Here is a 17913-nt window from a genome sequence, read left to right on the forward strand (position 1 = left end):
TTTTTATATATGATTATTATTATTATAATCATCATAATCATCATTATTATCATACATTATTATTGTTATTATTATTTGTAGTATTATTATTATTATTATTATTATTATTATTATCATAATCATCATTATACTTATTATCTTTATCATTACCATTATTATTTTTTATATATGATTATGATTATTATTATTATTGTTATCATTATTATATTTATTACATCATCATCATCATTACTATTATCGTTATCATACATTATTATTAATATTATTATTGTTACCATTATTATCTTATTTGATTATTATTACCATTATAATCATTACCATTAATATTATTATTAATATTTTTATTATCATTCTACTTATTATTATCATTACCATTATTATTATTATTATTATTATTATTATTATTATTATTATTATTATTATTATTATTATTATATTATCATTATTATAATTATTATCATCATCATAATATTATTACAGTTATTATTATTATTATCATTATTATAATTGTTATCATCATCATCATCATCATTATAATAATATTATTGTCATTAATATTATCATCATAATCATCATCATCATCATCATCACCAATATACTTATTATTATCTTTTTCATTACCACTATTATTATTTTATATATACGATTAAGATTAAGATGATGATGATAATGATTATTATTATTTTCATCATCATCATCATCATTATTTTTATTATTACTATTGTTATTATTGTTACTATTATTATTTTATGTATGATTATTGTTATTATATTATTATTATTATCATCATCATCAATACTATTAATATTATCATAATCATTATTATCATTATACTTATTTTTATTAATTCATCTTCTTGTCGGCTTAGTCCCTTTATTAATCCGGGGTCGCCACAGCAGAATGAACCGCCAACTCATCCAGCACACTTCTACGCAGCGGATGCCCTTCCAGCCGCAACCCATCTTAGGGAAACAGCCACACACACACACTCATTTACACTCATACACTACGGACAATTTAGCCTACCCAATTCACCTGTACCGCATGTCTTTGGACTGTGAGGGAAACCGGAGCACCCGGAGGAAACCCATGCGAAGGCAGGGAGAACATGCAAACTCCACACAGAAAGGCCAACTGAGCCGAGATTCGAACCAGCGACCCAGCGACCTTCTTGCTGTGAGGCTACTGCACCACTGCGTCGCCCTTCTTATTATTATCATTATTATTATTATTTTTTATATATGAATATGATTATTTTTGTAATTATTATAATCATCATCACTATTATCATTATCATACATTATTATTATTATTATTGTTACCATTATTATTATTTTATTTGATTATTATTATTATTGTCAGTATTATCATCATCATTATTATTATTAACAATAGTATTATCATCATTATTATATATTATTCTGTGTTTGAAAACAAGCTTCCACACTAATGAAAGCCCATATGTATCTCTAATGCTCACCTTGACTCCATCCACCTCAGCTCCGGCCATCTTCAGGTCATCTTTGATTTTCTCTGTGCAGTGTTTGCATGTGCAGTCAAAGAAATACTGCTGTTTTAGCAAACGCTGGCGGTCTGCAGACACGTTCAGATAATCCACATACGCCACCGTCACTTCTTCACCCGCACTGATCTTTCCCAGAGCACGCAGCTCAATCCTGCACCACAAACAGACATTACACTGCAGAATAATGCATTTCACATGGAGGTTATGTCCTGTAGCTAGTCCAGATATCTAAAATACATAAAGTCAGAATTATTAGCCCCCCTGTAATTTCTGTATAACAAAGAGTATATTTTTGTTCAACACATTTCTAATCATAATAGTGTTAATATCTCATCTCCAATAACCGATTTATTTTCTCTTTGCCATGATGACGGCACATAATATTAGACTAGATATTCTTCAAGACACTAGTATTCAGCTTAAAGTGACATGTAAAGGCTTCACTAGGGTAATTAGGGTAAAGTTAGGGTAATTAGGCAAGTCATTGTATAACAGTGGTTTGTTCTGGAGACAATCCAACACTAATATTGCTGAAGGGGCGAATAGTATTGACCTTAACATGACTTTAAAACAATTAAAAAATGCTTTTATTCTAGCCGAAATAAAACAAATAAGACTTTCTCCAGAAGAACAAATATTAGAGCAGTGGTTCTCAAACTGTGGTACGTGTACCACTAGTGGTACGCAGGCTTCCTTCTAGTGGTACGCGGAGAAATGAAATATGTCATGTACATGCTACACACATTAAAAAATTTATCAAAAATGATGTATATAATATGTCATATATGACATATAGCCTATATTTCTGAGGTAATCTGCCATCTGTTTTTTAACTGTGCTGAGTTCTAGCTGCTTTACTGGGCTTACTACGCGACTGTATTTCAATACTGCTCATTTTGGTGGTACTTGGAGAGACAATTTTTTTCTAAGGTGGTACTTGATGAGAACCGCTGCATTAGAGGAAATACTGTGAACAATTCCTGAATCTGTTCAACATCATTTGGGAAAAAATTTTTCATTCTTTTTACAAGATTTAATCTTGTTTGTAGTTCAAATCTCTAAAAATCATCCTGAAATCAAGAAGCATTTTCTGGACAAGAAGAAAACATTGTCTTATTTTCAGAATTATTAAGTCAATGTTGAGTTTTTCCTTGAGATAAGCTCAATAATCCAACACAGACTCATTGTGGATCATATCACCCCAATGTTATCCTCCGTACAGTGGCTGCCTGTTCAGTTTCGTATTGAATTTAAAATATTACCCCTCACCTATAAAGCTTTAAATAATCAAGCTCCTGTTTATATAACCAACATTCTGTCTCGCTACAATCCAACCTGCTCTTTAAGATCTCAAAACTCAGGGCTTCTGCTAGTACCTAGAATAGCAAGGTCCACTAAAGGAGGTCGAGCCTTCTTCTTTATGGCTCCTACACTCTGGAATAGCCTTCCTAATAACATCAGAGGCTCAGACACACTCGCTCAGTTCAAAACTAGATTAAAGACCTGTCTGTTTAGTAAAGCATACACTCAGTGCATCACCTAGCAGGTTTCCATACAAGTTCCATACAAGTTTCTGCATCTTGTTTATATACACTATAAACAGCAACTACACTAATTATTCTCTTTATTCTCCATTTCCACCTGGGGATACTCATCCCGAGGTCCTCAGATTATCCAAGACCAGTGACGTGATGATCCCAAGGTTTCCATATCCAGGACCAGGCCATATCCTGAGCTGCTGCTGCGCCGGTCATGGAGGAGTGGAGAGTATGAGACTGATTCCAGTGATGCTCCAGAAACAGACGAGTCTTCGCTGAGGCCATCTTCCAGCCTCCACCGCTGAGACTGCAGCTCTGCACAAGACTTTTGGCCAGCGGAGAAATTAAAATGGTCGTGCCCTGAGCCTGGTTCTCTCAAGGTTTTTTTTCTTCACTCTCCTATTGGTGAAGTTTTTTTCCCTCTCTGCTGTTGCCTCTAGCTTGCATGGTTCAGGATCTGTAGAGCTATGCATCGATGAATTTGCTCTTCAGTGTTTGGACTCTCAGTAATGACTTTAAACCACGCTGAACTGAGCTAAACTGAACTGAACTTAAGCACTAAAAACTGAACTACACTGATCCAGTTACTGTGACCATTTATGTGAAGCTGCTTTGACACAATCTACATTGGAAAAGCGCAATACAAATAAAGCTGAATTGAATTGAATACCCATGTCTACATTTCTGGGGAGCACAAATTATGTACCCAGAGGTACGTCTGGCTGAATTTAGTCTTTAAAACAAATGCTACAGAGTTGTATGATGCTGCCGACGGCTTCTGTTCATTTTATCGCGACCAGCTGACCACTTAACTCCGTATGGACGGCTTTTTCGGTGTTACCAGTTTGCCCAGTTGCTCGCCGCGCCAAGGTTATTATAGGTAACAAAAACAAACAAAAAATGAAAACTAGAATTGAAAATCATTTTCGATAACTGATGTAAAAATAAAAACAAGAGTTTTTGAAAAACTAGAAACTGTATTGGGTTCATACAAAACTAACTGAACTTTAATTATAGCAAAAACCTCCTTTGTTTTCATCTGTGTAAATGTATTGGATCCATACTGTAAGTCGTTTAGAAGTGAATCTATTTACTTCGTACTGCATGTGTTTAACCCATACAGCACCTCAGAGTCTCTAATCCTGCTGCCATTGGCCAGAACAAGCCGGTCTTCCTCCCTGTTGCTCCCGCAACAAAAACAACGAGTGGACATGACAGCAGAACGGTCACAGAATTAAACACGACCCAGAGAGGCTTACAAGGAAAACAAAAATTCTAAACGAAATAAAAAATAAAACTAATGAAAAATCCAAAACTATTATAACCTTGCGCCGTGTGTGTCCGCGGAGTTGACTACGATGACGGGGTTCGAGTCCGGTGAGAAACGGTTCCAAAAACCAGGCAAAACAAAACCAAAAAAATAAGTAAATAAATACAGAAATAAACAACAGGTTGAACACGTGGTGAAATTACACAGCTGCTTTTTTTTACTAGATTGCCTTTGAAAACACTATGGGTTGGGTTTAGGAAAGGGGCTGGGTGAGTCATTCGGTCAACAGCAAGCCGGCCCGGTCAGCTGAAGTGTAAAATGTGCCACATTTATGTGAGATAAGGATGCGTGAGAGGGATTTGGGATCATCAAAAAGCCTCTGTTGCACTGCAGCCTCTGTTGGATTTGCAAAAATAAAAACTGCGAGCTGACGTACCCAAGGTCTCGTATTTTGCTGTTCTCAGAAATGTAGACCTGGGTACATATCCATAATGAGCCTGGGTTGAAACTATCTGCCAATGGGGTGAGCAATCTTGTTTTTCCTTTTGATGTTAGATCATTACCATACCCTAATGGCAGATTATTTTGCTTGTTTTAATGGAAAAACTCACTTTATTTGGGCGTATTATTACTGAAAACAAAACTATATTTTTTGCTTGTCTATAAAATGCTTCTTGATTTAAGAATTGTTAGACATTTGGACTAGAAATAAGACAAAAACCCAAAGAAAATTAGTATTTTTTGCAGCGTAAACGTCTGCAGTTTCACATATACAGTAATATATGTGTGTTTAATGCACAAACCAGTTGAGAAACACAGCTATACACTTGATCTGACGGCAAACAGAAACACAAAGACACAGACAAAACTATGAGAAAACCTGTCAAACGTTGTAAACTCATACATTTGCATATTAAAGAGCATTAGTGGTGGCAGCTGTCGAAACTGAAGTGTGAAAATCTGATATTAGGTGTGAAATACACAAATATACAGCAAAACACCTCAAGACTGACCGCTTTCTGTTATATATAGCGCTGCTCCATTTATGGTTTGGGGATTTTATAATGTCTTGCTTGAAGATTTATTGGATTAACAAATCACATTTTGGTTTGTTATCTGTTGAATATCATTTATGGTTAAAAATGGATTTCCCTATGGGGTAAAGGAATGGAGCTTGACAAGCTTGATTCTACTGTGGTTAAATAGTGAATTCATTTCTGTTCTCATTTATTCACTTCAAATGACTTGCATAAAATATAAAATTAAATACGATAAAATAAAACTAAATATTAAAATAGAAAATAAAAAGAATACAAATATAAAACAATTAATCTTTTAAAAAATGATAGAAAAAAAATCTAAACTTATAATTAAAAATTATAAAATTGTAAAATTAATTATAATTATAAGATAAAATAAACTAAACAAAAAAATAAAATAAAATAGGGTAATGAAATAATATCAATAAAAACAAAAATAATACAGATATAAAATAACTACAAAAAAAATCGAATGAAATGAAATAAAATGTTATCAAATAAAAAATAAGCAAATAAAAAATAAACAAATAAATCAAATATAAAATAAAATGAAATTGAAAATTAAAACAAAACAAAAAAATGGTAAAATCAAATAATAAAATAACAAAATGAAATGAAATAAAAATTTTTAATAAAAAACAAAATTAATACAAATATAAATGAAAAAATGAAATCAAATGAAATTAAAAAAATTCATTAAATAAAACAAGACAAAAATACTTTGAATTGAATAAAGTTGATAAAACTAAATAAAATGAAATGAAATAAAAATTAAAATAAAACAAAGAAAAAATAAAAATAACAAAGTAACAAAGTTAAATTAAATTAAAAATTAAAATAAAAAAATGTATATTAAAATATAAAATAAAAATGAAATGAAATAAAATTTTATTAAATAGAACAAAACACAAATACTAAAATAAAATAAAATTAATAATATTAAATAACATAAAATTAAATAAAAAATAAAACAAAACATAAATAATATGAACATAGAAATTTTTAAACAGTTAAAAATATTTTTTAAAAAAACATTACAAAAAAAATCCAATAAATTAATTTTAATTAAGTTTTGAGTAATGATTTTTGAATTATTTATCAAGATTATTAAATCAAGAAACCTGTAAAAACAAGGGAATTTATGGTTAAAACAAGAAATGATTAAATATTTGAAATCATAAAAAAAAAAAATTCATAATCAAAACAATCAATTCGACCCCACATGATACATGAAGTAAAGAATCAATAATGAAGTGTTTTGTCTGTTTGGAAGGGTTGATGATTGATCATTGATTACTGATGATTGATTATTGATGATGAAATAAAGCTGATATGATATATAGATCTGAAAACCCACCTCTTCTGAGAGTGAAACACAGTATCGATGGCCGACTGACTGAAACACAAACAACAGGCCAACAAGCGTCTCAATCCAGGTTATTTTACACTCAAAACATGATTTCTGCTGCCTTTTCAGGCTACTCAAACAACACAATTACTCAGGTGTTTTGGGGACAACTTGTTTTATGCACTGCAAAAATTTATTTAAATACTTTACAAAAAATCTAAAAATGCTTAAAATGCTTATGCGTTTTCAAAACAATTGAAAATATACTCTTGATTTCAGAAATCATGAGTCAAATTTAAATAAACTTTTATTTAAAGCGAGCAAAATAATCTTGCTTTTAGTTTTAAGTTATATATATTAAAATATTAAAATATATATTTACTAAATTATATGTGGCGGCACGGTGGATCAGAGTTCAGTCGTACGAAACTGTACGATTTTAAAAAGGAGGCGTGGCACCTAACCCCACCCCTAACCGTCATTGGGTGATAAGCAAATCATACTAAATAGTACAAAATAGATCGTACTAATTCCTACGTATTAGCCACTGAATCAAATTGTTACGAATTGCCGTGAGATTGTGTTGGAACTCTTCATATATCTCACATAACTTTCCTTAAAATGTCACATAATAATGAAATTGTATACGTTTGTTTAAGTGACTTAACTGAAACAACCTTTACCCAACACTGTAATATACAGTTAAGGTAATTATTAGCCCGCCTTTGAATTTTTTTTCTTTTTTTAATATTTCTTAAATGGTGTTCAACAGAGCAAAGACATTTTCACAGTATGTCTGATAATATTTGTTCTTCTGGAGAAAGTCTTATTTGTTTTATTTCGGCAACAATAAAATCAGTTTTTAATTTTTTAAACACCATTTTAAGGTCAATATTATTCGCCCCTTCTGCAATATTAGTTTGTCTCCAGAACAAACCACTGTTATACAATGACTTGCCTAATTCCCCTAACCTGCCTAGTTAACCTAATTAACCCAGTTAAGCCTTTAAATGTCACTTTAAGCTGTACAGAAGTGTCTTGAAGAATATCTAGTCTAATATTAGAGATGAGTTATTAAAACTATTATGATTAGAAATGTGCTGATTGAAGAAATCTCTCTGTTAAACAGATATTGGGGAAAAAAATAAACAGGGGGGCTAATAATTCTGACTTCAACTGTATATATATATATATATATACAATTGTATTAAAATAATTTACTGTCACTATTGATGAGGTTAGTGTCCTCATTTGAGTTTGAAATAATAATGTTTACTAGACGACTGAGACTGATAAAAATAAAAGCAGAACGGACTGAAGTGACTCTCTGTGCTGTTTCCCAGTGTTCAGCACATCCGGATCTCAATGTGTGGACGTATCAAAATCGGATTAGAAGAAAATGCATGTAGATTCACACACTAATGATAAGTGTGTGTGGTCATCAGCCCTGCACACACACACACACACAGACACAGACACAGACACGCACACACACTCAGATGACAGTGTTTCCCAGAAAGCCAGAATCACATGAGGATCTACAGGGTTTATTCCTGCTCTTTCAGTTCACACTCTCACTTCTGTCCTGCATGTCTCTCGCCCACACCTGCCTCTCTCACCCAATTCTATGATTCTAGGAAATGGAAACGTCAAACAGCCAGATCTGAGAGGTTGTGAATGCCGACATGTGGATGTACAGCAACACTTAACGAAAGTGCTCAGGTGAATTTGCTGGCCACATCTGTGTCTGTCGTTTAGCATGTGTGAATGACATTTTGCAAATACATAACGATTACCTGCATTGTTGAATCTAAAACACAAGAGTGTTGATTACTGCTACAGTTTTAGGGCGTGCTCACACTATGTACAGTTGCCTTGGCTTGTCCCCCCTCCCATCTCCCCAAATGGCCCGCACTCACATTGCATTCAGGTCTGAGCAGAGGTCGCGTCACAATTTCTCATTGTCCCTCATTTGAGAATGTAAGTACACATTACTATTTATTGTTAGCTAAAAGTGTGCTTATGTATACTTTCTAATGTATACTGTTTTGTTCTACCTCAATATTTTAAGATGCCTTAGCTCAGGGGTCACCAAACTTGTTCCTGGAGGGCCGGTGTCCTGCAGATTTTAGCTCCAACCCTAATCAAACACACCTGAACAAGCTAATCAAGGTCTTACTAGGTATACTTGAAACAACCAGGCAGGTGTGTTGAGGCAAGTTGAAACTAAACCCTGGAGGGACACCGGCCCTCGAGGACTGAGATTGGTGACCCCTGCCTTAGCTAAAAGAGTTTGCTTCATAGATCTGTATAAATAGACTGTTAAAATCAATGTTTACCGCATATACTTATATTAATAATGCTCATTGAAACTATAGGATGTTTATACATTTATAATTAGTATTTAAAGATACTAAAAATAGTTTATGTGATGTATCGCAAGTTGTATTGATAGATTATACTAGATGTAACGAGTCTACATGGCTGCTATTTGTTATAACTAGTGCAAGAGCCTAGTGGCCATTAGCGGAATTACCTTTGTAGTACTATTGTATCTACTTCCAGTAGATCTTAGGAGCAGTGATAGTCTTCACAATTTTAAATCACGTCTAAAGACCCATCTTTTTAAGCAGGCTTTTACTTAACAATTTTTTTATCATGTTTTTATTATGTTCTTTTATATTCGCTATTGCGTTTTAACTTGTTTGGTCAATGATTGTTTTTAGTAATGTTTAAGTTGTTTAGCATGTCTGCTGATGCTTACTGTAAGGCGACCTTGGGTGTCCAGAAAGGCGCCATTTATAAACAAAATAAATTATTATTATTATTATTATTCAGCATTCAGTAATGTTTATTTATTGGCATTCAAGAACATTTGTTTAAGAATCTTTTTTATTTATTGTTATTGCTTTATTTCAGAAACCACACACATACACACACCCAAATACGCAAATCTAAATGCACTCCTAAATGTGTAACTGCTATGTCGTCAATGTTGCCTTTTCACCTCTGACCGGGTTTAAGTAATGGATGTTGACCACCCAGTGTACATACGCACATACATCCATTCCAAAATAGCGGTAAATTCTGACATCATTAAGCAGAAATGAGCTCTAAACGGCTGCGCTTGTATTTGTGAACACATTACAATTATGTATTTGTGGACTACATTACAAACTCTGTGGATGGATCAGTATTGTGAACGATTTCGATGAAAACATATAGAGAAACACTTTCGCATGTTGAGATGTTCAAAATATGTGTGTGTGTGTAACCTCCACCGGTCCTACGCCACCCAACCCGCTCCGAGCTGATATCGAACTGGCGACCTTCCGCATGGGAGTCGGTTGCTCTACCAAGGAGGCTAAAGATCATGGCCTCTGGCATCCGTCACCAGAGCACCTTTAGAGGTCAGAGGAGTGAGGTTTGCCTGCACAGCACTCACTAGCTGGCCTCTGTTTGTGCTGGCGCTCACCGGCTGCTTTATGTCCACACGCGTCAGAGCTTGAAGATAAACAAACAACGGCTTATCATAAGCATCTTATCGATAATTATTTACACCAGAAGATAGACACGTGATCTCGACATCAAGCAGCTAAATGTGTCTGGGGAAAACGTTCACAGGCTTTTATTTTCACAAACCGCACGTTCTGATTGGCTAAAGTAGATGTCTTTCGTCAGCATGTTCTAGACGTCAACGCTCTCTTCCCAGCAATCTTCCTACTGCATTCACACAGCGCAGCATTCCATCAAATTACCGATAATGTTCAATACTATTTGGATACAGCCTTTATGATGAAAGCTGAGATTGCATCACTCAGCGATGCATTGTCAGACACAATGCACTCAATGGAGTGAGTGACGTCACGGTGACGGGTCGGGTTAGGGGTGGGGTTAGATGAGCGCATTAAAAAGCATTGGATGCAGCTCAGATTGCACTGCACTGAGTCTGCAGCCAGACCCCTCTCGTAATGTTTCAACTTCTCTTTCTGGAAAATAGCCGGAACGAATTTACCGGTATTGTCAAAAAGGGCCTGTTCACACATACAGACGGTCTGAATGTGTGAAAGGGGCTCTTGACACCCCTACTTTTAAGTCAGCAAGTGAAATTCTTGAGTAAAATTACCGTCAAGTTGTAGCATTTTGTCTTTCACAACTGAAATCACTGCAGTTTTTTACAGGGGTTTACAGGGTGCTTTACATCTCAGAGAAAATGAACACACACTTACGAACACGCACTTACGAACACGCACTTACGAACACACACTTACGAACACACACTTACGAACACACACTTACGAACACACACTTACGAACACACACTTACTTTCCATTGTTGAGGATGACAGTGCAGTTGGGCCAGCAGTCGTGGTTCACCAAACACAGATTGGGAAATAACCCCACACCGACCGCCTGCAGGCCGCGCTGATCGCTCACCATGAACCCGTTACAGTTGATCTGACACACAGAAAGAGCACAGGATATATAAGTCTTGTTAGGAGATTACATGTAATAATGACATTACTATGGAGAATCCTGTCTCATCTAAAACTCCACATCTATGACGCCCCATTCACACGGGGCTTCAGAGTCAACACTTGACTGAAGGTGTGTCTGAAGTTGTGGCTGAAGCGATTGTCATAGAAGCGTCAGCCAATGAAATTCAGTCAGCAATAAGCCACTGTCTAGCTGGTGTATTTGCATACAGCGATCTGATTGGCTGACGCTTCCGTTGGCGCTTGAAAAGTTGAGCTAGTCCCAACTTCTGCAGCGAGCAACGCCTATGAAGCGGCGCTGACGGATCCACAATGCAGTTCAGCAACACCTGATGTCACCCATTCAAAGTGAAGGGGAACCGTTGACGCTGACGCCCCGTGTGAATGGGGCGTAATCCTCTTAAGCTGCGGTCACACTGGGCTTTTCCTCCCGTAGACTTCCATTCATGCGTACGCGAATGCGTCAGACCGGAAACGCGGGGTCATGCGTCAAATTTCGCAGGTTGCTGCGGTGCATAGTTCAAGCTTGGTGAACTCTGACCTGCGAAATCGCATCACTTCACTGCGTGAGACCAACCGAGGATCCAAACATGACCTCTCAGTACAGAAATTTAAAACATGGAGCAATCGCAAGCTTTTTAAATGTCTAATCATGTTGTTTAATCCCGCCCCTTTTCGCAGCTCCGCACGACAAAATTTCGCACACACAAACTCTAGTGTGACCGCAGCTTTAATCTATGCTGACGTTATCTTCAGCAGCTCAAACACTCTAATGGCTAATGGACAGACGGCTGCTTCTCACTCAGGGCTGCTGTTTATGCTAATGAGGGAGAGATGGACACTAGTGGGCGGGGCTTTCCCCCTCTGATGACACGTGCAAAGGGAGAATGTCAATCAAAGTGTTTCTGCAGACTGATTTATCTAGTATGATTATAATAAATAAAATTAATTAATTGTTCTACCATTAGAGGCTGGAGATATTCACAGTCTGCTGACACACAACTAGATTTAAACCACTTTAAATATAAAAGTTCAACCTTTGCCATCAAAAAGACATTTCAGGCTACCTTAAAAAAGAAAACGTGTGTATTAAATATCATTTGTGCCAACTGAGATTTAAATGCTGGGATTAGAGCATGATTAGGGTTAATTGTGGGTTTTTAATGTGCTGCATTTGATCTTAAATGTATTTGTTTTTATGTGACGTGATGATGTTGAATGTAATTATGTGGTGAAGCCGAGCTCTACTTGTGGATCAATAATAATAATCACAAATTTTTTTTAATGCTCAGAATGGCTGATTTGATTCAAAATTTAGTCTTGTGCAGATCTCCACTTTACTCCTTATTTGCGTCTAATAGCCCAGTTTGTCACGGGGGCATGAATGAAATGTTCATGAGTGAATGTGAAACTGCCGAACTGCAGTTAAAATCAGGATTACAGGAAACTCTTACATGAAAGTACTTCACGTAAACACTTTAATTATATTATTGTCTATTATGGCAAATAACTAGATTACAGATGGCCATGTAAGCGTGGTCAGTAGTGTCTAGGAAGTGAAAGATCCAGAAGGGCATCCTGCTGATTTGATTCAGAAGGGCACTGTTTTGTCAGACGGCTCACATGTTGGACTTCCATTCACCGTCATTCATTTTAAAAAGCACCCGCTCCATTTTATTCGTACATGTTTTACTGGAACGCATAACTCAATAGGTGCCTGATAGTTAAGCCTGGTTTATACTTCTGCATCAAGTGACCGGCACAACCAACAGCGCATGCAACGCGCGTAGCTGTGCATTTATACTTCTGTGCGCTGTCTCTGTTGGTCTGCATTAACATGTCTAAGGCCCCGTTTACACTAGTGCGTTTTAGTTTGAAAACGCATAAGTTTTGCTACGGTTACGCCATCCGTCCACACTACGCCGGAGTTCTCGAGCGCCGAAAACGGAGCTTTTTGAAAACGCTGGAGGCCGTTTTCATTCTAAAACGCTGCTACTCCGTCTCAGTGTGGATGGGGAAAGACGGAGACATCTGAAAACGGAGGCGGGGCTGCAAACGTTCGCCTATCTGATTGGGGCTTTTCCTGAATATTAAGTAGCCTAACACACACAGTTCAGTCTCGCATCCTCTTATTGTAAGTTAAGACTTCGCAAGGTTGATCAAGGCTGCAGTCTCCCCCTTCTCAGTTTGATATGGAAAACATACCGAGGACACGCGTAAATCTTCAAAGGGAACAGTGTACTTTATAACTTCATTCACATCACCCTGGCTTCGTTGTTTCACTTTCTCAACAATAAAATGTAAACATGATTTAAGGAACTGCCTATTTTCATTTTAATATTAGCAACTTAACAGACAGCAGAAATGTTGAGGCGTCGTGCTGCATATATGAGCGTCATCTTCACTGTGTGGATATTTATAACAAAACGGAGCCGATAACAACTGCCTCCTTTCAATTTCAGTGAAAATACGAAACGCACCCTCTCTTTTGCTGAATATCAGTTTTAATAATCGACAATTATAAAAGTATAACATACAATAAGTTTATACATTGTAGGAAATAAAAGCAAGCGATCAGTCAATGTACCTGGATTAATCATTAACTTATCTTTGCACTTAACCAAAACATGTTACCCGTGAACAAGTAACTTAATAGATTCCAATGACCAAAGTCAGGGAATATGTCGTTAGATAAAGACAACAAGATGAATGAAATATCACGTTTAGCAAATATATTGAGATTAGATCCAGCGGGAGATGCTTGATGAGCAGTCCGACAAGCAGAGCTCTCATCTGGGTAGAAATGCTGGAGCGCTTGCCCGAGAGTGTGTGTGTGGTCACGTGATGTGCGTTTTCAGCGTTTTGGTGTGGACGGAGAGCAGTTCAGAAACGCTGGGTAAAACGCGAGTGTGGACGCGGATCGTTTTCATTCTACAACGCCGTTTTAAAACTAAAACGCACTAGTGTAAACGGGGCCTAAAACGCTAGTTGGCAGTGAGGTGTTAATGTGTCTCTGTTCTTTCTGAACGCTTCCGGGATGTACAAGTGGCTCAAACTCGCTCATTTTGAGGCAGGTAATGGCGGACGTGCAACAACTTTAACTATGAGGTAAACACAAAACAAAACTTTCCATCCGGAGCTCCTTCACGGGACTCCACACTTGTAAACAATCGCTCCATTGGGCTCGCGCCGCTCTCGGTCCCGCCCTGACTCGTCAGCGCAACCAAGCCGACCAATCACAGACGCTACGTGTCATTGCGATGTGTAGTTACATTTTTTGAGAGGTGCACGTCAGCGAAGCCGACGGCCACAGCGTAGGGCTATGCGTCAACGTCGTAACATACTTGTGCGCTTGACGCAGAATGTTTAATAGATAGTATAGTATACAGCTATATTTAGCTTGTTTTGACACATTTAAAATTTGTGGCTAAGAAATAATTATTAGCCCCTTTCACACAGTGATACCAGTAAATATCTGGAAAATTTCCGGAACGACTTTACCGGTATATTAAAAAAAGCGCTGTTCACACAGGCGAGGACGTTACGGAAATTTTCCGGAAAAGAGCATTCACACATCCATTCCAAAATACCGGTAAATTCTGACATCATTCACCACTAATGAGCTTTAAACGGCTGCGCTTGTGTTTGTAAACATTTGACTAAATTACAAACTCTGTGGATGATCAATATTGTGAACAACTTTCGCAGGATCACTTTCGCATGTCGAGATGTTCATAATATGTGCGTGTGCAGGCGCTCACAGGCTGAAGCTTGAAGGTAAACAAACATAAGCATCTCATCGATGATTATTTACACAGTTGACATAAAGAAGAACATATAAACGTGATCTGACTAACTTCTAGCAGCTAAATGTGTCTGGAAAAATATTCAAAGGCTTTTATTCTCACAAACCGCGCGGACGTAAATGCGACTGACTGTTGTGATTGGCTAAAGCAGACGTCTCACGTCAGCACGTTCTAGACGTGCACGCGCTTATTACGGCAATCTTCCTTCTGCATTCACACAGCGCAGCATTCCGGCAAATTGCCGGTAATGTTACAACTTCTCTTTCCGGAAAATAGCCAGAACGAATTTACCGGTATTTTCAAAAAGGGCCTGTTCACACATACAACCTTTCCGGAAAATTGCCGGCAATTTTCCGGAAAGGTCTGTATGTGTGAAAGGGGCTATAGTTTGGTGTGGTCAGAGATACATTTGCTAAATCCTTAATTTTGAGTTCTGAAAAGTGATGTGAAATAAAAACTGATTGCAGTATAACACTAGGAAACCATGACCCATTTGCTCATACACGACACACACAATGTGAAATGAATGAGGAGACGTGGACAAAACACAAAATCTAAATCAAGTAATGTCAAAGTCATGTTTATGCGTATAAAAATATTTTCCCAACAACAAAACTGTGGCTAGTGAAAATGCAGAGTGGCTAGTAACGTTGGAAAACTGCTAGCCACTGTGTCTGGTGATCGCCTGATGTTCCATTTTTCAATGTTGTGCATTAACATTTTGGCATTAATATGTTGGACGTTGACGTACCACGCCGAGGATGTGCGAGACGCTGTCCACCGTGTGCGGTTTGCTGTTGCGTGGCCAGTAGTCCAGAAAGTTGTGGATGTCCACTTTAAAGTCCTTCAGGTCGTCTTCTGAGATGTCGCAGATGTGATCCTCCAGATCCTCCAGAGTCGTCAGCTGATTGTCGGACACCACACTGCCCTGCTTATCCATACGCCACAGGATACGGGCCGCCAGACTACACACACACACACACACACACACACACACACACACACACACACACACACACACACACACAGAGGTTTGTTTTTGTGACAATACATTGGTTTCCATTGTTTTTATACTGTACAAGCTGTATTTTCTAATGCCCTACACCAACACTACCTCTAAACCCAATCACAAAAAAACATGTACACACACACACACACAAAATGGGTTTTCATGCTTTATGAGCTCTCTCCATAGACATAATGATGTTTCTACTGTACATATTACTTCTAAATCCCCAACCCTCACAGTAAACAATCTGCATTTTCACAATTTAACTTCATTCTGTCTGATTGATGAGCTGTTTTCCTCATGGAGTCCAAAAAAATGTACACAAACTCAAAATTGACAGGTAATGCTATACTTGTGGGGACATTTGGTGCAGATAATGTGATAAAAAACAAACACATACCACTATGCACACACACACACTCACACGTACACACATATACACATCTACACACACACACAACTACACACTCGCACACACCTACACAGACAATTGCATGCAGAAACACACGCATATATACACGTGAACACACACACACACACACACATATAAATCTACACACACACACACACACACACACACACACAGAGGTTTGTTTTTGTGACAATACATTGGTTTCCATTGTTTTTATACTGTACAAGCTGTATTTTCTAATGCCCTACACCAACACTACCCCTGAACCCAATCACAAAAAAACATGTACACACACACACACACACACACACAAAATGGGTTTTAATGCTTTATGGGCTCTCTCCATAGACGTAATGCTGTTTCTACTGTACATATTACTTCTAAACCCCCAACCCTCACAGTAAACAATCTGCATTTTCACAATTTAACTTCATTCTGTCTGATTTATGAGCTGTTTTCCTCATGGAGTCCAAAAAAATGTACACAAACTCAAAATTGAAAGGTAATGCTATACTTGTGGGGACATTTGGTGCAGATAATGTGATAAAAACCATCCCCACACACACATACATTACACAAACCTACACATTAAACACACGTCTAGACCCACACACATCTACACATATGATTTATATACATACACACGCACAAGACCAAACACATACCACTATGCACACACACACTCACATGTACACACATATACACATCTACACACACACACAACTACACACTCGCACACACCTACACAGACAATTGCATGCAGAAACTCACGCATATATACACGTGAACACACACACACACATACACATATAAATCTACACACACACACACACACACACACAAACACACACACACACACACACACACACACACACACACAATGGGTTTTCATGCTTTATGGGCTCTCTCCAAAGTTGTAATGATGCTGCACACATCTACACCCACACACATCTACAACGGTGATCTACATACACACACACACACACACACACACACGCACGCACGCACGCACGCACGCGCGCATGAGCAAACCTATACGCATGCATGCACGCACACACTCACACATACATCTACACACAATACACTCACATACACACACATGTGAAAACACACGCACATACACGTATATAAATAAATCTATACACACACAAACAAAACACGCAAACTATATGGCGCCATCTAGAGTCTGAATAACGCTTAGGTTAGTGTATACTCCATCAGCTGGATGTACTTTATCCCTATAGTATGGCATGAGTGATGTGTTTGTGCTCGTACCGGACGTTTTCACTCGGCGGTTTTCCGTAGGTCTTGATGGCAGCACACTCCAGCTTGTGTTCCTCCCAGCCGGCGCGCTGACATGTTTTGTCACAGTACTGCGCAAACCTGCACTGTCCGCAGCGCTGCAGCTTCTCCTGACGCCGGAAACAGCTGTGACAGATGCTGGACGCCTGGCTGCAGGAGGAACACAA

At 37.5% G+C, this 17913-nt stretch overlaps 1 protein-coding gene across 2 annotated transcripts in view; it reads right to left on the reverse strand.

Moving 5' to 3' along the window:
* The window catches only part of smyd1b (SET and MYND domain containing 1b), a 36313-nt gene that overhangs the window by 11752 nt on the left and 6648 nt on the right, over positions 1-17913 (reverse strand). Inside the window, 5 exon segments of one of the 2 annotated variants that reach the window (NM_001039636.1) lie at positions 1481-1676; positions 6731-6769; positions 11049-11179; positions 15775-15988; positions 17720-17896. In NM_001039636.1, coding sequence (NP_001034725.1) covers positions 1481-1676; positions 6731-6769; positions 11049-11179; positions 15775-15988; positions 17720-17896 — 757 coding nt within the window. 2 annotated transcript variants of the gene reach the window in all.

The sequence above is a fragment of the Danio rerio genome, chromosome 8 (genome assembly GCF_049306965.1).
Source record: "Danio rerio strain Tuebingen ecotype United States chromosome 8, GRCz12tu, whole genome shotgun sequence".
NCBI lineage: Eukaryota > Metazoa > Chordata > Actinopteri > Cypriniformes > Danionidae > Danio > Danio rerio.